At 49.4% G+C, this 25,354-nt stretch overlaps 1 protein-coding gene across 3 annotated transcripts in view; it reads left to right on the top strand.

Annotated features, from left to right (window-relative positions):
• Window positions 1-25,354, top strand: part of CDK18 (cyclin dependent kinase 18) — a 174,030-nt gene that overhangs the window by 133,287 nt on the left and 15,389 nt on the right. For all 3 annotated transcript variants that reach the window (XM_050955613.1, XM_050955614.1, XM_050955612.1), the window contains 5 exons: window positions 7,229-7,384; window positions 18,767-18,912; window positions 19,110-19,235; window positions 23,872-23,928; window positions 25,083-25,197. In XM_050955613.1, coding sequence (XP_050811570.1) covers window positions 7,261-7,384; window positions 18,767-18,912; window positions 19,110-19,235; window positions 23,872-23,928; window positions 25,083-25,197 — 568 coding nt within the window. In that variant the 5' untranslated portion in view covers window positions 7,229-7,260. The remainder of the gene's footprint in view (window positions 1-7,228; window positions 7,385-18,766; window positions 18,913-19,109; window positions 19,236-23,871; window positions 23,929-25,082; window positions 25,198-25,354) is intronic.

Genomic DNA, 25,354 nt, shown 5'->3' with positions numbered 1-25,354 from the left:
AGGTTGGGCCCATTTCCTGACCACACAGCCTAACAGTGGCTCTGCAACATTCTGCATTCTGTCATGGACCCGTTTCACCTCCTAACAAACACCCCCACAGCTTGGGTCTCAAAAATCTTCTGTTCTGTGCATCACAAGCCTTCACCGTAATAATAAATTTGCTAGGCTGGGCTAAATAATCAGTCCCTAAAGCCACTGCTTTATAGGGGCTCCCTGACGGCCCCCTACTTGTGCATTGGCCTCTGTCCTTCTCACAGGCCTGTCTGCATGGTAAAGGGGCCCTACTTGTTTTTGCCAGCTGTTGCTGCAGTGCTAGTCTTGAGCATTGCCGCAGATACACATTCCTTCCATGCTTCACCAGATCAGACAAGTTCCTGGGCCTCGCATCTGTGCGGCACTTGACATAATTCCCCGAGCCACACCACCTCTGCACCTCCCCCAGCCTCATTCCCTACTGACGGCAGCGTCACCAGTGCCCGGGACCAGATTCCAGAGTGGCTCATTGCTGGCAGCGAAGCAGAACGAGCGTGGAGAGCTTTCCTCCTGCTGCTACTGGGAAAAACAAATAAGCCTGAGAAATATGTGGCTGAAGTCCCAGAACAGAGATTCCACTCAGAGCCTGGGATCTGCTCTCTTGCATCCTTCCTGAGCATGGAAGACTTTCCATCTTGTGGTTAAGGCACTAGAATGGGATTCAAGAGATCAGTGGTCAGTTGCCTGTTCTGCCACAGACTGCCTGTGTGACCTTGGGCAAGTCACTTAATCTCTCTGTGCCATTGTGTCCCATCTGTGAAATGGGGATAATAATCCTCACCTTCTCCCACCTTTTATCTGCCTGGTCTATAGACTGTAAGCTCTTCTGTGCATGGGCTGCCTCTCACTATTATGTCTACACTGCGGTCACGGGGTGTCCACTGAAGCGTGAGAAGATATATCTGAGCTAGCTTGACACAGTGGCAGCGTGCACTCTGTGCAGGCTGTACAAGCCCATCTGGAAGCTGTACTCGCACTGTTTAGCCTGCTGCAGCTTCTTGGCTCCAGTACCCAAGCTCACTAGAGTAAAGCTCGCTTGGGTATGTCTACTTGAACTGTAATCACACCCTGTGATTGCAGTGTCAGCGCACCCTGTGTGTGTACAGAGCACGCAGTGCAAGGGGAATCTCTGGGCCCTAGCGTAACACACATTCATCAACAACAATTTTGAGCAGCTCTGCCAACGAGAGGTTGAAAGAGGGTCAGAAATTGCTGGGCGTCCACCCTTGAAATCAGACCCTCATGTTGGGTGCCCAAAATCACTAAGGGTCTGTCAACACTGAAATCAGAGGTGCGACTGCGGCATGTGTAGACACACCCCAGCTAGTTTTCATCTAGCTAGCTCCAGTAACAATAGCAGTGAAGCTGCAGCAGCCTGGGCTATCTGCTCGAGTATATGCCCAGGGCCCATGCCACTTCCTATATTGCCTCAGCTTCACTGCTGTAGGTATCCGAGCTAGCTAGACCAAAGCTCGCTGGGGTGTGTCTACACGTCACACGTGCTGAAGTCACACCTCTGACTGCAGTGTACACCTCCCCTAAGTCACTTTTGAAGCTCTTGACCAATCTCTTCAGGGTTGGGCTGAGGTGTCTTGGGATACGTCTACACTGCAGCTAGGAGCAAGTCTCCCAGCCTGAGTAGACAGACTGGTGCTAGCATGCTAACGACAGCAGTGTGGACATTCTGGCTCAGACTTTGAAGCCCACCCGATGCCCTATGCTGGAGAGCCTGATACCCAGCTTGAAGCAGAATATCCACACAGCTAGATCTTAGCTCCATTAGCACAAGTCTGTGCAGGCTGGGAGGCAGTGTAGACATACCAGAGATTTGGTGGGCTAGTTTGGAGGAATTTTGCACTATGCTTTTACCTGCTCTGTGAAATGAAGCGAGGACTGTCAGTTTCAAGTGACATCTTTCTGGAGGATTTGAGCCAAAGTAATTGCAGTGTCTGGTGCCGCTAGTGTGTAATCTTCCTGAACACATCATTACGCATAATAATACTCCAGTAATGATATCTGTTGTTCACATAGCACTGTGGATGCCAAAGCACTTTACATGCTGTGTATTTGGCCCTAGCTATTGAGATGCAATCACCTCTGCAGCACCCAGCAGCAGAATGCAGCAGCTGTTTCACAGCATGCTACACAGTAGTTTAGGACAGGAAGTAAAGAAGAAAACTGCAGTTAGTTCAAAGTGGGTGCAAGGGTGGAAGGAAGAAAGTAATTGCCCATATTGGAATTGGGGTTAGAACCTCTTAGGGTCTACACTGGAGATAGAAGGTGTAATGTCCAGCTCATGTAGACATACTCTTGTTAGCTCTAATCCAGGTAATGAAGAGTAGCTGTGCCACTGTGGCAGAAGTTAGCCACCCAAGTATGTACCTAGCATCTTGGACAGGTACATACTCTGGGCAGCTAGCCCCTGCGCTGCTCATGCCACCATGGCTACACTTCTGTTTTTAGCACACTAGGATGGTCAGAGCTAGCACAAGTATGTTTACATGAGCCAGAAGTTACACCTGCAGCTCCAAGTGTCAATATACTCATGGTCTTTCAAAGAGTGCCATGCCATCACATGGTCAGGAACCCTGTTTGTTGTCTCAACTGAAAGACAGCTTCTCCTGCTGGGATGTGGCTGAACATTACTTTGAAGAGAACACCCCCTATTCCAGCACAGATGCAGATATGGATTTTCCCAAGAGTTCTGCCATCCACTGTCTGTCAACTAGAGCCCCGGTCAATGCAGCGCAGCTTGGGCACATGGCACAAATGTTTGGTAGGTTCCCCCAGTGCTGCTTTAACAGCGCAGGTGAGCGCACACAGCTGGAGTGAGATACATCAGATCCATTTAGCTCCATTGATGCACATGACACGAATGGCACTGTCTAATGTACTTAGGTTAGACCATGCTTAGCTTGTGAGATGGAGCTAGATCCCAGCCTGACTCATCACTCAGGCCTTCAGAGGATAGTAAATATTGGTCTCCACTCTGCTGGGGCTTATTAAATAGTGAGGTTAAGAGAACGCCCCCTGCCTCCCCTGTAACCAACCCCCCCCCCCCAAGCCACCCAGTTGTTTGCTGTGATTCCAGATGTTGCTTGTGCCTTGGTCAACCCGTTGTCTGTAGATGGAAAGGTTTGCTAGGCTGGGGGATGTGGGGAGAAGTGGGGTTGCAGGAAACCTGGTTGAGTGCAGCCTTAGCTAAGGTTAATTCCTGGGGTTCCCAGGCTTTGAACGTGAAAGATTGCATCAGTGTTAGGAGGCTGGGTCTGGGATGCGTGCACGTTGGTGCGACAGTGGCTGATGACCGTGCAGAATGTTTATATTACTGACAGATGATCTGTTAAGGTTTCGGATGCAAGCGTTTTAACCCAAGTGTGCTGGTTGCCACAGCAACACAATGCGTTAGTTCCCTGTATATGGTGTCTGAGCCCATCAGTCTGGAATGTGATCACTGTTTGTTTGTGCTGATATCACAGGGGTAGCCAGGGGAGGGAATGAGCTACCAGCAGATAGCAATACAGCAGATCCCTTCCCACTTTAAAGGGTCGAACGGGATTGAGGTGTGGGGCAGAACCCCCTGAAGTAGCGTTCAGTGAACCGGGAGTCTGCGGCTGATACGCCCTTTAAGATTCCTTCTGTGCTGCAGGATGAGTGACTTTAAAGGAATGCAGTGCTCCTGAATGGCAATTTCCTGCCAGGTACAAGGACCTGGTGTAGGGGCAGCTTAGCTGAACCCAAGATAGTCCGTCCTTCTCCTTTCAGGCCCCCACTGCCCTCAGCACAGCCACCACCCTTCCAGTCAGCGTCAGGGCCAGGAGACAAGGCGCAAGGCAGTCAGAGACATAGCACATGGAGGATCTGACTTCAGCCCCTTGTCCCACAACCCACTAGGCAAGAAAGACATAAGGCTGAGGCAGTCAGTCCCAGAGCTGCTACAGTCCCACCCCCTGCAAGGGGACGTGCCTGTGAGGGTCAGTGTGAACTGCCACTGGGCAACGGGGAGGGAGCCCGATCAATGGCCTTTACCTGCCAGTGCCTTGTGGCCAGCAGGGGGTAGCTGCCGAGTACTGCGATTATTTCCCCCCTTCTTGTTAAGCAATAGCTGCTACATTTACTCCGCTGCTTCTCTCGCAGTTGGAGGGTGGGTGGAGTGGGTGCAGCCAGCTCTGGCTGGAGGCAGGAGGCAGGCTGTCCGGTCATTATGGTGAAAGGGGTCATTGACTGGGCAGCAGCCTTCCCCCTCCTGCCAGCACACCTCATCGCTCCATCCTTTCATGGACCATGCTGCAGCTGGACCCTCGTAAAGCAAAGTACCTGCTTGGGGCTGGAAGAGTAGGGTGGCTGCATGTGAGGACTGGCAGAGTGGGGTGGGGGTGGCAGTACTGGATGAATAGGGGGCTGCAGGTTGCCACTGAGAGGCATCAGCTGATTTCTGTATGGGGGGAGCCCAGGACTGGAATAGTGGGGGCTGCTGTGGGTCAAGGTTGAAGGACATCGGCTGATCTCTGTGAGTGGGGAACCCGGGGCTGGAATAGCTGGGGGCTGTCCAGGACTGAGGGGCTTTGGCAGAGCTGTGTGGGGAGTCCAGGACAGAAATTGCAGGGATGGGGCTGCAGATGAGAATTAAGGGGCATTGGCAGAGCTGTGCAGGGACTCTCCCTTTCCGAGGTTTGGTTTAGGGCACTGCTGTTATACCGTCCGTTTCAGGAGCGTTACCCTTTTCCTAAAACTGTCACCCCAGACAATTACTGTAACCAGAAGTCATCCTGTCTGTTTTTAAACACCAAGCGCAGAACGTGAGCAGCTCCTAAGCCAGGCCCTGTCTCCATTGCTGAGCTAGGGACAGAAGCTGCAGCACACCGTGTAGTGGCTTGTGAGCATTGGGAATTAAGAATGCTGCAGCCATGCCCTGCCTGCATGTGTTTGTTTAGCCAGCCAGCGAAACACTGAACTTCACTCTTTGTCCCTTGGGGGTTTTCTTCATTTAAGGGTTTTATTCTTTAATCAGATCTGTGGCTAAGAGGATTTCAGTGTCCATAAAGATTGAAATCAGTCAAGAGACTGTAAATGAACGGTGAACGCTCAGGACCTCACTTTTTCTCTTGCATCTCGGGTCCCCTCCCGGTCAGAACCTCCGTCCTCTCTCCCCTTGGGAGTTTGCTGGTGCCCCAGAAAGTCTCTTTGGCAAAGGCAGAGCATAGAAACTGGAGAGACACTGGCCTGGAAGCTTAGAAGATTTTCCTTTTCTTCTCTGTGGGAGTTAAATCGTCTTTCTCTTTATTCGTTCAGTCTTTCTGTCTTTCCTTCCTTTTCTCCCCCACTCCATAGCCCTCGCGTTTTCCAGCTAGGACTGGGAGTCCAAGCATTTTGCAGATCAGAGTGAGACTATGTATGTATTTCGATATTCCTGTATTTAGGTGTCTAGAACACAGCCCTTGGGCACATGTGATAATAAATGACAAAAAGGCGAGTACCGGGGGCCTGTTAGACCACAGTTAACTAATGAAAACACAAGGGGCCTGCTTCCCTGACTTACAGTAAGGCCCCGTATGCTGCTCTCAAATGTAAAGGGGCCTTGAAGCAGGTGGAAGGAATGCCCTGAGAATATCCCGTGTACTGGGGCCTCCCCAGCTGGTTTAGCACTGGCCTGAGGGCTCTGTGCTGGCCTCCTCCCAGCACACAGAACACATGGGGAGCGTGGCTGGAGTGCCCTTTATCTAGGGCTATTCTTTGCTTTCCACGGCGCACAGGGCAGCTGAGCATATAACAGAGCAACCCCAAGGCTGCTTTAATTATACACACTAGGAGCTGGGCATGCTCCTGCGCAGCCCCAGAATACATGGGGCAAAATTGTGGCCCCATTGAAGCTAATGGTAAAACTCCCCTTGATGTCAGTGGGGACAGACTTCTCTTGGGCTTTGGGTTCAAATTCACCTCAGGCTGTGAATGGAAATGAACATGGTCCTATTCCAGAGCCTGTGCTTCTCTCGAAGGGATCACACACCTAACAGTCCCTGCTTAGGAGAACTTCATGGTAGGAGGGTTTGCGAGGTCCTGAATGCACTTGTTAGACGCGGGAAAGAGTTTGGAGCCTTTCATTGCTAGGTCACAGGTTCGAATCCGGTCTAGGTTGGTGTCAATCAAGGCTTATTACTGTCTGACAACTTTTTGATGATGGGCTACAGTGGAGAGCATTACTAGGTGTCAGGCTGTTCTCTCGTGAAGGGGTGTTCATAGTGCAAGCAATACCCTAGCTGACTCCTTCACTTACTATGGGGAAAAGAGTGTGACTGAGGTAGGCACGCTGCTGCCACACCAGGGGGTGAGGGGAGGAGAATGCGATATCATCTGGCACCTATTGCCTGCTTTGTCCAATGCGCACCATGTACAGCTCCACGGGAATAAACCTGGCAAACTTAGATTCACTGGGTTTGGGTCACGTCCCCCAGCTACTCCCAGACCCTTCAGACATCGCCTGATTCTGTTCTGCAGCTGCTGAGGCTGAAAGGTAGAACTTGAGACATCGCTGAAGCTTTAACAGGAGCATTTCACTGGCCTGCGGTGGTTATTCCCTATGGAACTCTGCTGCTTCGTCTCACATTATAAGACGGGCGCCGTAATCCATCCTAATTACCCTGCTCAGTCACTAGCGGCTTTGCAGCGCATCTCAGCAGAGCTGACAATGCTAAGCGCAAGAGGGGGTCAGTATTTTAGGCATCTGCTCTTCACTGCTGTGAGGCAGTGGAGAGAAGGGAGGCAGAGACAATCATTCCTTTGGTTTAGCATTGAGGATTCGTGCATAGGCCCCGATCCTGCAATCTGAGCCGTCCAGACAGACCCCTGCAGCCTGGCCAAGTCCCACTGAAGTCAGTCAGGCTGTGCATGGGCACATGGGTTCGTCCGCGAGGATCCATTGATTTGGGTCTGACCCAAGGCCTGCTGATTTCAGTAGAAAGGCTCCTAGTGATTTCAGTGGGCCCTGGGTTGGGCCTCTTATTGATAGACACATCAGGAGCACAGACTGTATCTCAGGCCTGATTTTCACCGAGCACTCCTAAGTCCAGTCAGTCAGTGCTGCAGGTGCCTGACACCTCTGCAAATCAGGCCCTGTGCTTCTGGCTCCAGCCCCTAGCGGGTGGTCCCGCATGCAATCCAAGCCCTTCAGCCTACTCTCCTTGCTTTCCCCTTCCAGGGCCCTGCCGTCCCACCGCAGCACAGGATAAAATGAACAAGATGAAAAACTTCAAGCGGCGGTTTTCCCTCTCTGTTCCCCGGACGGAGACCATCGAGGAGTCACTGGCCGAGTTCACAGAGCAGTTCAATCAGCTCAACAACAGGAAGAATGAAGGTGAGAGGCTTGCAAGTTCATTGTGCCGGCAAGGGAAACCGGTCCAGGCTTGGCCAGAATCCCCTTCAGGCACAGACAGTTGGTGCCGGGTCAGGATTTCTTTCCACTTGACCTTTAACTGTCTCAAATGGGCCCAGAAAAGCAGCACAAATAGTGTGTGACCTTGGGTGAGTCCCTGGCCAATCTATGCCTCAGTTTCCCCATCTGTGAAACAGGAGTAATACCTCCCCAACATTCATTCCTCTATGGGGAGCGCGGTGGGTAGGAAGTGCTGTAAAGGGACAAAGCATTGTTATTTTTACATATCATTACACATTAAAGACCAAAGCAAAAAGTGGGGGAGCAAGCAGCTATTCTGCTTAAGGCCTGCGCTTCATTAAAGCATGAGGTCCCCTTCTCCCCGGCCAGAAATAGTACCAATTGGCTCTCTGGCAGGCTCAGGCCTTGTTCATGTGTAGGGCAATTCTCCCCCAACAGCAGTTGTCTCAAGCTCTCTGCAAACTCAGCCACACACTGCTCCCTCACTTCACTCAGGTCACATTTACACCTTTCTCTGCAACCGCAATGGATAGAAACAGACTTTAAAACAAAAAATCAAGGCTGAGACCCTAATGTAATCACCTGGCTTCTCTATCCAGCCATCTGCTTTCTAACCTAAGTGTAGAAGAGACCCAGCAGCCTGTAATAGAGATGGCTTTTTTCCTCCTTGTCCCAGCCCCCTGCCCCTCTGCAGTGCCCGCCGCTGCTAACAGATTACATCCCTTTGCTCGCCTCAAACTGCTGGTACTGCACCCCCCTTAGCAAGCAACCATGCTCGATGCTCAGAAGCAGCCGCGGTGCCTGTCTGCTCCCCCAACCCTGGCTAGCTGACGGGGCTATAATTAGAAACGAGCCTTTAATTACAGGCATGGAAGCTACCAGGATGAAACGGTGCAAGACTAACGAAGTGCTGGGTGCTGACAGCAGCAGCTGACTTGCACCTTTCTCAGGGGACATCAGCCCTGGGTTCTCTGGCCCTTGGCTCATTATCGACGCGCACCAAACCCAAGCTCTGTCATATAACAAGGCGGCTTCCCCGTTCTCTTACTTTAATGAGTCCTCAGCCCTGCTTGTGCCTGGCCTCCTCCCCTTCACTTTTCAAACCAAGGTCTACAGCAGCCTACTTGTTCTGCTCACCCCTGCTGGTCAGTACCTCTCCTCGGGTGACCTGGATGGAACCGGAGCGAGGGCAGCGCTGAGTATGCAATTGTCTCCCTTTTATGGGCTATGAGTCTGTCACTTTCTTGAGGATCCCTGAACCAGGCCCAGGGGTGTGTCTCTACTCCCTGTCAAGTATCAGAGGGGTAGCTGTGTTAGTCTGGATCTGTAAAAGCAGCAAAGAGTCCTGTGGCACCTTATAGACTAACAGATGTATTGGAGCATGAGCTTTCGTGGGTGAATACCCACCTCATCAGATGCATGACATACATCTGATGAAGTGGGTATTCACCCATGAAAGCTCATGCTCCAAAACGTCTGTTAGTCTATAAGGTGCCACAGGATTCTTTGCTGCTTCTACTCCCTGTGTGGCAGGACAACCTAGTACCAGACCCAGGGGTGTATCTCTGCCCCCTGTGTGGCAGGAGAACGTAGTACTAGGCCCAGGGATGTGTTTCTGCCCCTCTAAGAAGCAGAAGCCCCCAATATCAGGCCATGTCTGTATTTCCTTCCCCCAGCTGGAGGCAGAAGAACCTGGCTACAGTTTGTTTCCCACAGTACGTGGTAAATTCCTTATCCTGCAGCCTGTGCCCTTCCCACGCGGTGCAGCCCAGATATGGTGCCCATCTCCTCTGTCCCCAGTTCTGCGTCATTCCCTCGCTCCCATTCCAGCCCGCTCCTTCTGGCCCAAGATCTCTTGATTAAGTTTCTCACAGATTGTAAACAAGCCTGTGAAGTCACCTCTGCACTGCCCTTAATCTCCTTCCCCTGAAAGCTGTGGATGTTATTTATTAAAAGGCCTGACAGCCGCTTTTGTCTGACGTGTCTCTTCAGCCCTCCGCTGATGGCATTTAATAAATCCCTTGCCGCTGGGAGCTCCCGGCCCGCAGCATTGCGCCATCCGGCATTGACAGGGGAATGCTGCGTACAGATGCACCAACCTGTCTAGTGCTGTGTGGGCTTGATCCAGAGTCCACTGATGGCAGAGGGCATCTTTCTACAGATTTCAGTGGTCTTTGGCTCAGGGAGCGGGCCATGGTTTACTGCAGGTTGGGGTTCAGTTGGAAAGGGATTGGTTTGCTTTTTTCTGGAAGAGAATCGAGTCGGGTTCCTTCCCCAAGTTCTTCTCTCTAGGGGGAGACTGGGAAGCCCGTGGGCACTAACAGACCAGCTGCATGCAGCTGCACCATTGGCAAATGCCTCGGTCTGACCTTGTTTTACAAACCTGGATGCGCTAAGCCTTCTGTGAGGTCATTCTCATTACCCCTATTCTACAGATGGAGAAATTGCAGCACAGGACAGAGCAGGGACTTGCCTATGGTCATGCAGCCAGTCAGTGGCAGAGCTGGGATGAGAACCCTGAAATCCTGATGTTGAGTCTTGTGCTTCAGCCACTTCTCCAAGCTTCCCCCTGTGCAGGCCAGGCCCAACTGTTACTGGATGTGTCCTTTCGATAGTGTCACGTATGGTGCAGTTTAAATATTCCTGCTGCCCATGTTTCTGAACGAGCCTCTGGGGCTCTCTCTGCCCATTGTGCGTGGCAGGCCTGAAAACGGCGTGTTGGCATCTCCTCAGGTGGACGTGTGTCCAAGGATAACACGTGCAGGGAAGCAAATTTCATGTGCCATGGAGAGAGCTAATCTTTGCAGGGACCAGGAAATCATTTCACTGCGGAGCTGGCCAGGGGAATTATTTAATTATTTTCCCCAGCCTCGGCCGCTGCTGACAGCAGGTTATTGGAACTGATTAGGCTCAGAAGCAGAGGAGGAATGGCAAATTCGAGGGGGGGTGGGGGAGGGAGTGCAATAACCTGTCCCTTAACCAAGGAATGCTGCAGCCTAAAGGGGGGCTGTTACCATCTCTACAGTGGCATTTTCCTTTATTATGAGCCATATCACTTATCAGTTGACCCACGCTGAGACTCGGTGCCTCAGGTCTTGTATTGCAGTGTAGACATATCCAGAGATTTTAAAGCCAGAAAGGACCACAAGAGCATCTGCTCTGACCTCCTTTCTAGCAGACCACGACCTGGCACCTGCCCTCTAACTCAACAACCGCAGAGCAACCCACGTATTGCAGCCTGCAGGGGACTAGGGTTTACGGGTGGATCCCCCACTGCTGCAGCAGTGGGAGCACTAGTGTAGACAGGCTGCTAACAGCTTTGCCTCCCTATTGTCTGGACCAGCCCTGAGCAAGGTTAGGCATTTTGGGCCTGATTTTCAAAAGGACTCAGTGCGTTGGCTGCAAGTTAGATGCTGAGCTATAGTGAAAATGCAGCGGTGAGCATCATAAGGAAAGTGGCGGGGGTGCTGAGTACTTGGGAATCTGCCCCAGATTTAGGGGCCTAAATGAGCTCCCAATTGTTTGGAAAATCTGGCCCCTACTGTGTGTGCTAAGTACTGGGGAGTCTGGCCATGAGCTCTTTGGAAGACCTGGCCCTATGGAGGTTAAAAACACCCACAGTCTGGCTACGTGAGCGCTCTCCCTCTCCAGCTACTTACCTTTGGGAGTGAATCCCCCAGTGGGATTTTGTTTGACGTGCTTTGTTTCAGGATCAAACTTCCCAGTTCGCAGCCTCTGCCTGGGCTTCCTTACCGAGCCCTGCTGTGTCTGTGCTGGCATCAGGATGGGTAAGAGCTGGAAAATTTCATTTAAATGGTGACTGCCACCATTTGCCTCCACTCCCTAGAGACACTCCCTGCCACCCTGCAAATACCTCTCAATTGCAGTCACATAGGAGGAAAGCTGGAATGAGGATCTGTTCACCCTTCAACCCTGATGGCTAGCAAATGTTTCACGGCCGAGCTACATACTTCTAATGTACCATGATATTTAGGCTGCTGTGCATCAGTGGATGCCAGAATTTAATGTCTGGAGAGCTGCTTTGCCATCCAGGGAAGTCACAGTGATGTGCAAAGCCACCAGTGTCCATTCATTGCATCATCATATTGCAGTGCCCTCTCGTACTGATATAAGCAGGAGTTGGATTGGTGAGCCAGTTCCTGGTCACTGCCAATTTGTGCTCCAGAATCTAAGCTTTCAATTAAAAAAACATAGTCTGTAGCCCTTATGGTTCTGAAGATAATCGTCAAATGGTAGATAGAGGATAGGCTGAGCAGGTGATGTAGGGTGACCGGATAGCAAGTGCGAAAAATCGGGTCAAGATGTGGGGGGTAATAGGAACCCATATAAAAAAAAAAGCCTCAAATATCAGGAATGTCCCTATAAAATCGGGACATCTGGTCACCCTAAGGTGATGTCTGAGTGGGTCTGCAGATAGCCTGAAACAATAGCTTGGAGAAAAAACAATGAGGAGTCCTTGTGGCACCTTAGAGACTTAACACATTTATTTGGGCATAAGCTTTCGTGAGCTAAAACCCACTTCATCAGATGCATGGAGTGGAAAATACAGTAGCAGGTATATATACACACAGTACATGAAAAGATGGGAGTTGCCTTACCGAGTGAGGGATCAGTGCTAATGAGACAATTCAATTAAAGTAGGCTATTCTAAACAGTGGTTTGAACTGGTCCTGTTCACCTCAATGGGATGTTAATTCTGAAGCCTAATGGTGGCTGCCAGCCCTGGTAACTATTTCATTTTGTGCAAGGAAAAAATGGGGTGATCGTACTAAGAGTTCAGTGAAGTCTGCTGTGAGTAGCATTTTGTTCAGGTGTTCCTGGTGTGCGGAAGTTGGGTTCTGGGAGGAGCTGAAAGAGTATCACCACTTGTTTTTCCCCTAGTCTGATGCAACATCACAACATGGTGTTGTGAAAACCTCTTGCCCCATCTTGTCTTCTTGGCTGCCGGCTGGGGTATAGGGAGATTACCCTGCTGGACAGCCTTCCTTTCCCTGTGGTAGGGGTATATAATGGGAAATGAATCCAGATAGCTCCTGCAGCACCAGGGTTGAATTCACTGGAGGGCCTGATTCCCCATTGTCCTGCATCTGGTGCAGTCAGGTACCTCAGTGCAAAGTGCGTATAACAGGCTACCAGGCTTTACGCCATATTGCATTGTAAATGGAAACACAAGGTATAAAGCAGGACAGAATCAGGCCCAGGTTTTTACTGGGCGCAGAGCCCCGTCATTCTGGTTGCAAATCCAGAGTCGCTCATGTTTTGCAGTGGCATTAATCAGAGGCAAACCTGGCCTTTGCTTTGCCTTGCCTCCCAAGGAACAATGTATGGAGAGTGGAAAGAGGCCAAATGATCCAAGATCTGAGTGGGGCTCAGCCTTGCAAGGTTAATGGAGATTTAAGAGGAGAGTTCACACTTAGTGAGGTAATTAAAAGTTGTAACTCAAGCAAGCAGTAGAGGGTTTTGGCCTCTTTCCCTGGGAGATCAAAGCTTGTTTTGGCAGAGGCAGTGTTTAAATGTATTTATAAAAAGAGAGAGCGAGAGAGAGCGAAACTCGTCTAAGCCAGCTGCAGTGTCTGCCGTCTCGCTTTAATTTGCTTTGATATCCTAGGCAGCCTCATTATTCTCCGGATGTCGGGGACCGCTGTAATCCACATGAAAAGCAGCGTGGAATCAAACAGGCCTTGGCGTTTCCTCACCCAGAGCCTGACATCGTCTCCAACCAACACCCAGGCAGGGAGACGAGCACACAAATGCCCAGCAGGCAAACACTGCCCCCTTCTGGAGCGTCCCCTGTCCCTATGCCTGCAATTCGCTTCCATGCTGCACATGCACCTTGGGGTGGAGGTGTTAGGGAGTGGCTGCGTGCATGTGACCCTCTTTGTCTAGCACGGGGGCATTTGGAGAGGGCCAGATTCCATCCTTCATTGCGGGGTCTGCGGGCTTAGATTCAGATCCAGGACTTCACGCTCGGCTCAGTCCGTGGCAGATCCCTCGCTGATATGAGTTGGAGGTTTGCACAGAGAGCAAGGGGGGAATGCAGCCTTTGCGAAGTAGCTGCATTTTAAAGGATGCTGTCCTTTGCTGTCACATGCAGCCCCTTCCCATGAGAAAAGCTGCTCCCTTTTAGGCCAATGCTCCTGCAATCTGCTCTCTTCCTTCCCCCTCCTCTTTTCTCTCTTTCTCTCCCTCTTCCCCTATCTCTTTGAGTCTTCTCTGCTCTTCCTTTTCCATATTCTGCCCTGCTGCAATTCACACCTCCCCAGGAGTTTCCCACCCTCTCATTCCTTCTGCTCAAATGACCAGCCGGGGAATAGTTCCTGTTGACATTGTCGGGAGCGTTAAGAGTTGCCGCTCTAGTGAAATCAATGGGGAGCTGGGCGGCTCACGCGCCAGAGAGCTATTGTATCAGGTGTCTGCAGACTCAGGCAGACTTCAGGGTGTCACGTTACACTCGCTTCTCATTTGGAAGGTTTTCTTCTCAACCATGGGGGACAGAAATTTACCTGGATCCTGGAGAACCTAAATATGTTACACAGGCCACATAAATACATCCCTCAAACCCTTGGGCACCCTTATTATGCCAGTGGCAATGTCAGGGAACCACATTTTCCCCTAGCCATCCTCTCTTCGGGTCATTCATCTGCTGCATCTCATCCAGGAGATGGGCTAGTGAAGCCAGTCTTGGCTGTCCCCAGCTCTGATCAGTGCCCTGCGAATGTAGCTCTCTTGCTGATGCTCAGCAGTGAGCTCATCCACGGCTGTCCAAGTAAATTGAAGTCAATGCAGTGAATCCACATTAGCAATAGCAGAGGGCTGTTTCTGTGCAGCTCTCGGCTAATGGAAGTGGTCTCAGCAGGAAGATGGCTGAGGGACGTGCCCTGGGCAGCTGGGCAGAGTGTATTTTGGTCAGGAACTCCCCTGCTGACATTTAGCCTTCTCTTGCTGAGTTATTATGTATGAGTGGACACTGTTACTTTGAGTGTTACATCCTCTGTGGATTCAGCAGTTAGTAGGGTTAATACAGAGGGTCCTGAACTAGAACCCCAGATCTGAACTCCCCCCTGTTCCTTCAAACTTTGGCTACAGTCAGAATAGAAACCTGGATCTAGAGCCTAACTTCTCCTAATGTCGGGTCGTTTGGATCTGGGGTGCTAGTTTGGCCCTTTCTAGTGCTAGGAGCAAGCCACACATTCAGATCAGGGGAGGGGGGTTAGGTAAAGCCCCATTGGGTTTGGGCCCAGCTCTGTTTCTGTGAACTACAGATTGCTAGATGTTAAGGCCAGAAGGGACTGTTTTGATTATCTAGCCTGACCTCCTGCATAATACAAACTAGAGAATTTCACCTGGTAATTCCTGCATCTAAACCAGTAACTTGTGGTTGAAGTAGGGCATCTCTTTTAGAAAGGCATTCAATCTCAATGTAGACTCCAAACGATGGACAATTTACTGTATCCCTTGGTACAGAGAACTCCTTGGTAGGTGAAGCTTCCCTGCCATGCAGCACAAGGGAGAGAGAGAAACACTCTCCTTACGCTGCAGTAGCAGAGTGGTTGTGGACCTGTTCCATCTGCATTACAAAATGCTTGCCAGGCAAATGCTTTCCAATGACCTCTGTTGACAAGACACTCTCCCTGCAAAGGGCTCTCAGCTTGGAGCAGCCAGCTGCCTTCAGCCTGTGGAGACACGGGGAGTGGTTCAGTGGAGCCCTGGCCCCTGCAGAAACATTTGTGATTCAGTTCCACTTGGCACCATGCTAGAGGGCCTTGTGGTGACATGCAGCCCCCAGTATCAGTGGCAGCAGCAAGAAGATATTAAAGGGAGTTAAGGCATCTTTGTATGGCAGGACACTTTCCGGACACTCCTAGTTCCCCAGGCTGACAGGGGAGGGATCTTGTGGCTGATACACCATGGCAGTTCATGAGATGTCTCCCTGACTCGTGCTGCAAACAACCAGTGTTGCTCCCAGGGAAGGGAGCAGCTTGCCAGTGCCTGTTCTTGATGTATGGCATTTTCCTAATGCTGTGGTGCTCTGTGCTCTTAGGGACCATGCACCTTCGTCCCTCCCCACAATACCGACCCTGGTGTTTGTAGCATCAACAATTTATCCTGTGCGGAGGGTAAATTGCAGTGTAATAATAATCAGTATTAATGGTGGGCCCAGGCCAAAACCCCAGATCTCAACATGAGGATGTTTAGAATCTGAACCCTGGTGTGAAATTCACTAATGGCTCTTAAGGATAACTGTCAGAGGGCAGTAGATCCCTGCATAGAAATGCAGAGCTCTTCTGCTGATTCACACTAGCAGCCAGACCAGGTGGCTCCTACTAGCTTCAACCAAGGAATACAAAAATCTTGGAGTGTCTCATAAAGCAGAGAGAACTAGGGAAGGGACAGAGGCCCTGCAAGGAAAAAAAACAAAGGAAGGGCTAAACTCAGGAGGAAGCTTAGGCTGAGGGATGTGCTTTGTTCTTACGAATAAAGGAAACCCCCAAGAAAGCAGGGTAAGCTAGGGACGTGGTAATTTTTTTTTTTTTACAACTGTTGTTGTTGAAACCAACCCTTGAGCCTATTCCAAAGTGATGTAACTAAGCCCCATCCACAGAGGCTGTAACAGTGGCCAAGGCAGCACGTCTGGGCCCCAAGAAATGTTGTCAAGGAGGTAGATCGATGGATCTGTTTAATTGCTTTTATGCTGCCGCCCATCCCTGTAGTATCTGGGCACCTGCCAGGTAAAAGCAGTAGCAGTAGTGAAGTCCCTGGTGGCAGCAGTCACCTGTCACCACTTTCTGAATTATGCTGCCAAAGAACAGTTGGTGCCACTGTTCCTGCCATGTCACATAGACAGGTTAGCAGCATCTTGGGCTCCACTGTGTGAAAGGCTGCAGAGAGGTCCAGCATTGCGAGCATGGGGATCTTACCTCCATGGTCCATGACCACAAGAAGGTAGTCTTCTAGTGCCATCAGATCTGTCTCTGCTGTGCCCTGGCCCCTGATGGGGAGACATCTAGGTTCATGGCTGACATTGCATGCTGTTGGAGTTTGATGATTACTACTTGCCCAGTTATTTTGCCTAGGAATGGGAGGTGGACGACGGGACAGTAGTTGGAGAGATCTTCAGGGCCATGTGATGGCTTCTTGAGGATTGGGCCAATTATGGCATTTTTCTAGGGGTTTGGGAGGGTTGTCTCTCTGAAGGGAACCCTGACTGTTTCCATTAGTAGTGGGCACAGTTGTTCTTCAGTAGCTTTTACCAGCCAGGAGGGGCATGGGTGTATTTCACAGGCTGTGGCTGTAATATTTTCTTGGGCTGAAAGAAATGGATCCTTAAATTGCCAGAGAGCCTGGGCTGGGCTGCACTGCTGCTGGAGGAGTTCAAGAACCGGATCAGAAAGGAAGCTGTGTCTGTGAAGCAGGCATTTAAGCCTGAACAGCAGTTCCCCCATTTCTGGCCTCTTCGTTCCTGTTGATCTGTTAAAATGCCAAGCTCACTTGCAGCACTTTCTTGCTAAATGTGACAGTCCCTGTGACTGGGACTGGCTTTTGCACCCGTTACTCATGCTGTGAGAAGTTATTGTTAATCGTGAGACAGTAGCACCTGGAGACCCAAACTGAGGTCAGGGACAGCCCCTGCCCCAAAGATGATAAACTTCAAATAGACAAAGCCTAGAGGGGATGCAGAGGCCCAGAGAGGGAACTGGTCACACAGCAGGTCTAGGGCAGAGCAGGGAATAGAACCCCTGGTATCTGTCCCATCAACTCTGTCACCTAATATGCAGAGCTTTCTTGCCCTCTCTTCTCCCTCTCTTAGTTTCCTCAGCGACTGAGTTCTGTGTCTCTGACTGGCTTATGTGAAAGGCTGTCTGTGCCAAAGGCAGTCACCTTGTGTTGTATCCATGCAGTCATCATGGAGGGGCCCGAAGACGTTGTCATGTATCTGCTGACAGTCTTTTGTAAAGGAGTCAAATTTCTTCCACGAATCCTCACAGGAGGGTTTAACTCCTCTTTAAATAGCCAGACTTCATTCAGAAACATCTAATTAGCAGAAGCCTTGTTTTGAATGGCTCTCTTGGAAATAATGCCCCTGCGAATTTGGAGAATCCATCTCACAGGGATTCGGGTGACCTATGTTGAACTCGTTAAACGTTTTACTGAGACAGGGTCTGGGTCCCTGCGCTCCAGAGCTTCCTAGCAACCAGACGTTATTTACAGACCGAGGAGGAATTAAGTGCAAGCCTAAAACTGGAGTCCTGAGGGAGCTTTGTGGCTTATTTTGTTCTGATTTCCTGCTCCTTTCATGGCGCCTGGGACTTGATGATGCTTCAGACTTGTAATCCCAAGAGAAGGGTTATTATTCGGAATCTCTTCAGCCTTCAAGAGAGCTGTTGTGTTTTAGGACCATTTCCCAGGACTACGTAATCTGCTCAGATGTAATGGGTTGGGGCAGGGGAGCTCGTACCTTCCTCTGGAGTCTGCTGGTTTTAAGGTGCAGGAAAGGGTGCTCTGTCTGCCCCCCTTTAATCCCAGAGGCCCTTTGCTCAGAATTGTTCAGGTCCCTGGGAGTGAATAATGATGGTAATGCTGCTTGTGACATGAGCTGAAGCTACTAAGCGCTGGTGAGAGAGAGCCTTGCTCATGGTGAAGAGTAGGCCGCATTGAAGCAAGTGGTGCTCCATGTAGGGTGCTAAGTAGTGTTGCCTACCGCATGAAGCACTGGACTGGGACTCAGGAGACCACAGTTCTGTTCCCAGCTCTGCCAGTGGCCTGCTGCAGGCCCTCAGGCAAGTCACTTCATCTCCCAGGGCCTCAGTTCTCCTCATCTGTACAATGGGAGTAAAGCACTAGCAGTTAGTACTGAAAGGCTGTCACAGCCTGCCCCTGAGACTGCAGGCTCTGTGGATCAGGGAGCAGTCTTTTCAGTCCATGTGTATACAGGCCTAACACAGTGGAGCCCTGCTCCCTGACGGGCCCCTTAGCACCACCTCAGTCATAACAGCAGAGGCACTATAGGTACTAGAAATCATTAGCACTGTTATTCACTTGCAAACACGCATTAACTCCTGCAAGCTCCCCGGGGGCGTAGCAGTTTTAGCCCAGTGTTTCAGAAGGGAAACCTGAGCTGCAGAGAGGTGAAGGGACTTGCCCAAGGCCACAGAGGGGGTCAGTGTTAGGGCAGGGATCCAGGATCAGTGTCAAGGAGCCCCCTTGCTCCCCATCCTGTACTCAGACTCAACCATGGTATGTGATTGTCCCATGCATTGATTAATAGTGGCCTTTTGGTGCCATCCAGTTTATCCACTCAGTCTCTGCTTCCTCTCTCATCAGACCTGGCACAAGGGCACCTGCAGATGGGCCATCTTGGCAGGGGTTTCCGGGCAGAGCCAACCTCCGTTTCCCCCTCGGAGGTGGAAGGCCAGTCCCCGACAGCTGTGCGCTACCGAAGGAACAACCAGCGCCGCTTCTCCATGGAGGCAAGTACGGGGCTGGGTGAGGAGGAGGTGCATGGAAGAGGAGCTCATGTGGTTCTCATAGATGGGAGGCAATTGTCTAGGGGTAGGGGGCATGGGGAGTATGTAGGCTGTCAGGCACTGCTCCCTGAATGCCTGTTTAAGGTTCTCATCTGTGTCGGGTGCTTTAGACACTAACTCTGCGCTGGCCCTGTCTGCAGGATGTCAGCAAGCGGCTCTCCCTACCCGTGGACATCCGTCTGCCCCCAGAGTTCCTGCAGAAGTTGCAGATGGACAATCCAGAGTTCCCCAAGACCTTCAGCAGGATGTCTCGACGGGCTTCCCTCGTGAGTCCCACAGCTCAGGGGGTCTGGGTCTGGGGGGAATTGTGTCAGGCCCACCACACTATGCACGTATGCCACTGCTCTCAGATGAGGGTTTAAATTCCCATGCACTCATGTGTGCAAATTCCCATATGAATGCCCATCCATCCACGTTTTCACACATGCACATCTCTGCCTGCCCACATGTACACACTGATGCAAGTAAATCGCTATTTCACACAACCATGAGTGTAAACCATCACACACTCGTGCCTACACTTTCATAAATCCTCACCATGCACATGCTCGCACCTATGTGTGCAAATCCCATGTCCATGTGCAGTGCAAATCCCCACCTGTCTGCATGCATACCGCTACGGGTACAAATCCCCTGCTGCACATGTGCCCGCACCCAGCCATGTAACTCCTGCCCCTCACATTCGGACACTTCCATGTGCCCACACTAAGGTTTGATTCTTTGAAAGAAAGGATGGGAACTGAAAATCACTTGACATTTAAGAAGCACCTGCTGGCAGCCGCCGCTCCTAGTTAAAATGCAAACGCCGATAAATAATGAATTACTCTTCGTACTAATTTCGGCATTTCACTTTCTGTATAGCACAGCATAAGCATGCACAACGGTGACACCACAGTGCCTTATTTACGAATATGCCAGCGTGCTTCCTGGGCACCAGAAACACTCTGTGTTGCCCAGTCACTGGGTCCAAGGCCTTGGCAAGCCTTTGACAGACATCTAGCCCCAAGTGGGAAGAATGGTGTAAGCTGATGTACTGACAGTGCAAGCCGACCTGTGCAGTCTCTTGTGTCTATTGTATAACATATACCTGGGTGAAGCGAGTGTGCCATAAATATTATTAATCCTGTCGATGAATAATGAGTTTTTCTGTAAAACTCTCCACATGGCAGTATGCCGTTCGTAGCCTTTCAGATCATGTCCAGCCTCCCTCACCTTCCAACAGTCACATTATTATCTCCACCAGCTGTGCAAAAGAAACTGATGTAGTTGCTCCTGTGGGAGATGGATTGTTCAGGGGAGTGGTAGTGGTGCTACTGACACTATGGACCTCACAAGTCGCTAGTTCAAATCCATCTCATGTCAGCAGCTAGACTGTAAGTTTCCCTCCTCTCTGTTTTGGTGGCTTGTGTGAAATGAGTGGCTGGGACAGGTGCTGATTGGAAAATGCGGTAGGGGGGAGAGTGATGGCGGAGAGGCCAGAGAGACTGACCTGTGTTCTGTATAGGTTGGTTCCTCCCGCTTCCTACTTGTAAGGGGGGTTGTTTCCCTGCTACAGCCTGTGGAATTCCTGCTCTGTGGATAAATAGTCTCCAGGACTTGCCACCGGTTTAAAATTTACACACCATTTTCCTGTTCAACTCCAATCGGACGACCATGATGTTATTCTGAAAACACTTGGAAGGTGGTAAGGTGATAGGGAATAGCCAGCATGGATTTGTAAAGAAAAATCGTGTCAAACCAATCTGATAGCTTTCTTTGTTAGGATAACGAGTCTTGTGAATAAGGGAGAAGCGGTGGATGTGGTATACCTAGACTTTAGTAAGGCATTTGATACGGTCTCGCATGATATCCTTATCGATAAACTAGGCAAATACAGTTTAGATGGGGCGACTATAAGGTGGGTGCATAACTGGCTGGATAACCGTACTCAGAGAGTAGTTATTAATGGCTCCCAATCCTGCTGGAAAGGTATAACAAGTGGGGTTCCGCAGGGGTCAGTTTTGGGACCGGCTCTGTTCAATATCTTCATTAACGACTTGGATGTTGGCATAGAAAGTACACTTATTAAGTTTGCGGACTATACCAAACTGGGAGGGATTGCAACTGCTTTGGAGGACAGGGTCAAAATTCAAAATGATCTGGACAAATTGGAGAAATGATCTGAGATAAACCGGATGAAGTTCAATAAAGACAAATGCAAAGTGCTCCACTTAGGAAGGAACAATCAGTTTCACACATACAGAATGGGAAGAGACTGTCTAGGAAGGAGTATGGCAGAAAGAGATCTAGGGGTCATAGTGGACCACAAGCTAAATATGAGTCAACAGTGTGATACTGTTGCAAAAAAAACCAACGTGATTCTGAGATGCATTAACAGGTGTGTTGTAAACAAGACACGAGAAGTCATTCTTTCACTCTACTCTGTGCTGGTTAGGCCTCAACTGGAGTATTGTGTCCAGTTCTGGGCACCACATTTCAAGGAAGATGTGGAGAAATTGGAGAGGGTCCAGAGAAGAGCAACAAGAATGATTAAAGGTCTTGAGAACATGACCTATGAAGGAAGGCTGAAAGAATTGGGTTTGTTTAGTTTGGAAAAGAGAAGACTGAGAGGGGACATGATAGCAGTTTTCAGGTATCTAAAAGGGTGTCATCAGGAGGAGGGAGAAAACTTGTTCACCTTAGCCTCTAATGATAGAACAAGAAGCAATGGGCTTAAACTGAAGCAAGGGAGATTTAGGTTGGACATTAGGAAAAAGTTCCTAACTGTCAGGGTAGTTAAACACTGGAATAAATTGCCTAGGGAGGTTGTGGAATCTCCATCTCTGGAGATATTTAAGAGTAGGTTAGATAAATGTCTATCTGGGATGGTCTAGATAATATTTGGTCCTGCCATGAGGGCAGAGGACTGGACTCGATGACCTCTCGAGGTCCCTTCCAGTCCTAGAGTCTATGAATCTATGAATATGACAAATATTTCTCTGCTGCGTGGACGGTGACTGCGCTGTTCCAGAGCTCTCTGTCGAACGACAGCTGTCTCTCTAGCACCGCCTACTGATGGAGAGATGGCATGAGTTCTATCGATGAACAGAGTGCTTTGAATCATTAAGAAAGGGATAGGTAATAGGAAAATATCATGTTACCTCTATATAAATCCATGGTACGCCCACATCTTGAATACTGTGTGCAGATGTGGTCACCCCATCTCAAAAAAGATCTATTGGAATTGGAAAAGGTTCAGAAAAGGGCAACAAAAATCATTAGGGGTATGGAATGGCTTCCATATGAGAAGAGATTGGGACTTTCCAGCTTGGAAAAGAGACAGCTAAGGGGAGATATTATTGAGGTCTATAAAATCATGACTGGTGTAGAGAAAGTAGATAAGGAAGTGTTGTTTACTTCTTCTCATAACACAGGAACTAGGGGTCACCAAATGAAATTAATAGGCAGCAGGTTTAAAACAAATAAAAGGAAGTATTTCTTCACACAACGCTCAGTCAACCTGTGGAACTCCTTGCCAGAGGATGTTCTGAAGGTCAAGACCGTAACAGTGTTAAAAAAAGAAATTCATGGAGGATAGGTCCATCAGTGGCTATTAGCCAGGAATGGTGTCCCTAGCCTCTGTTTGTCAGAAGCTGGGAATGAGTGACAGGGGAGGATCACTTGATGATTACCTATTCTGTTCATTCCCTCTGGGGCACCTGGCACTGGTCACTGTCGGAAGACAGGATACTGGGTTAAATGGCCTTTTGGTCTGACCCAGTAAGGCCGTTCTTACGTTCTTATTATGGTACATATCAAAAAGTGGAAAGCCACTGCACTTCCCTGAGATAAGAGTTGTTTGTGACTGTCCTGTATGTAAAAACATACCAGGTGTGTGAGAGAGACATATTAGTTATGTCACAGGAACACCTATCCATGGGATTCTTTCATCGACCTAGCAGTATGTATGCTGGGGCTTAGATTGGCTTAACCACATCGCACGGGGAGCTAAATGTTTCACAGCCCTTAGCAATGTAGTTAGGTCGACTTAATGTTATAGTGTAGACCAGGCCTCAGAGATAGTCCCTGCCCCAAAGTGTTTAAAATCTAAATAGATAAAGGCTGTATCATTTTCCCATTGGGAAACTGAGGCACAGAGCGGTTAACAGCCTTGCCGACGGTCACACAGACAGTCTGTGGTAGGAACTCAAACCAGCCACAAGACTACCCTTGCCGGGGCTGTGTCTGTGATAGTGTCTCTCTCAGTGTTACTTGAAAGAGTGACCATTGCAAACAGGAAATGTCTCTTTCCTGCTTGATTTGAAAAGCACCTGAGATCAAGGAACAGCATTCAACTGAAGATCAATACGTCGGAATTGACTTTTAGCACAAGGAAGGGGCTGTCCACTTGATGTGAGCCCAGGGTAGATGTCTTTGATGAAAAGGGGCATCGTTGCATTTAAAAAAAAAACAACTCATGTTTAAATTCAGACTTAACTGCTCAAATGTCAGGAAGATGGGTGAAGGAGGGACAGATGGACAGAATGATAATGGAATCGTAGAGATAGGAGCAGTGGAAGGCAATATTTCAAGCCACAGTCACATTGCAGAAAAAGACACTTAGCGTAGTGATGAAGTTAATAGCTTGTGTCATAGTTCCATGGAGGGAGAAAGCAGGTATCATTTGTTTCCTTTAAGCAACCAGTTTTGGTTTCCCTGTGATTGACTGGCTGGCTGGCTGCTCTCCCCTGCAGATAGCAATAGATGTTGTGTGTCTAGAACTGCTGCATGCGAACACCTGCCTTGATTTATCTGCCCCCAAAGCTCATACTGCCCAGCCTCCTTGACGTGACCTTCAGCCGCGGGGCTAATCTTTCCTAGAGAAGGATGTTTCCTGCTGATGTTTTTCCCTTTTCTTTGCAGTCAGACATTGGATTTGGGAAGCTGGAAACCTATGTTAAATTGGAAAAACTGGGGGAGGTAAGAAGAATGTGAAAGCAACTCAAGGTTGTAGATGAAGTTCAGAGCAGATCCCAAGCTGCGAAGGACAGACCTGGAGCCAGACTTCCTCAGTGTATGGGCAGTTTTGGACCTGGGGGTTTGGTCCTAGCCCAGTGTTAATTATAAGTAACAAGAGGTACTCAAACGTAGCACTTACAGAATTCTTTTGGGCCCGATCAAAAGACCATTGAAGCTGACAGAAATCTTGAAGTTGACTTACATGGGCTATGGATCAGGCTTTTTATCTTCAAAGCAATTTACAAACACTCTGTACAATCCCCGCTTCCTTCTGGATAGCTAAGTGTTCTCATTTTACAGTGGCAGAGAGGTTAAGTGATTTGCCTAAGGCTACAGAGGGAATTGGTGTAGGAGCTGGAGTAGAACTCAAATGTTCACGTTACCCAGGCTTGTTCTCATGCCAGTAGATCATTCCCACCCTCTCAAACTAAACTCTTACAGGACCATTTTTAAAGAATGGTGCCTAAAATGCACCCACAAAGCCCTTGGTTTTACAGGCAAACGGTTAACTGGCTGCTTAGATGGCTACTTTAAATGCAGGATTGTCTTTGCCATCTGAGCTCCAGTCTTGAAAAATCTGGCCTTCAAGTTTTAAACCCAAAACTTAGACTTCTCTCCCAAAACTCCGGGTTTACAAAAGGTATTAAATTGTGCAACATAATACTGTATTTACAGAAGGGGAAATGGCCACCTGATCCTCTGAGTTATTGAAATATGACATTGATTCCTATTAATATCTTAATTTATGTAACAATCCCAACCACCTTTCGTCAACAGGAAAGATAGCTGGGTCCAGCAGCATAGGTCTCTCCCACTTGAGTTAAAGGTGCAACTCCATTAGGTGGTAGCACTAGTGGGTTATTATGTTCTATGTGAACCAGCCACTGGAGAGGTATTTAGCCAGTGTATACAACTGCATTGTTACCAATGTCACAAGTGGTTGTAAAGTTATCCTGCCCTTGTTTGTCAATCCCTTCCATCCAGTGATAAAATGCTCCCATGGACACTGGTTTGTGGTACATGCAGGGTGTCAGATCCCACTCCCCATAGCAGCCCTGCTCCATGCCATCCAAGTGTAAGTTCATGAGCTGCATTTCTCTGTCTCTTTCTCACAGGGCACCTACGCCACTGTCTTCAAGGGGCGCAGCAAGCTAACTGGGAACCTGGTCGCTCTGAAGGAGATCCGTCTGGAGCATGAAGAAGGGGCACCCTGCACAGCTATAAGGGAGGGTAAGGGGCAGTAGATACTTTTTGTGCTAAAAGGCATCACACACAGGAATGGACCACAGCTCTGGGACTCATGATCATAAATGGCAGCAATTTATATCCGCTTACCAGATGGCCCTGCCTCAACACAAGGGGCTGGACTTGATGCCATCTGAAGATC

Source organism: Gopherus flavomarginatus, chromosome 5 (genome assembly GCF_025201925.1).
Source record: "Gopherus flavomarginatus isolate rGopFla2 chromosome 5, rGopFla2.mat.asm, whole genome shotgun sequence".
NCBI lineage: Eukaryota > Metazoa > Chordata > Testudines > Testudinidae > Gopherus > Gopherus flavomarginatus.
Note: the sequence above shows the minus strand (reverse complement) of the source record. Positions and strands in the feature narration are given on the sequence as shown.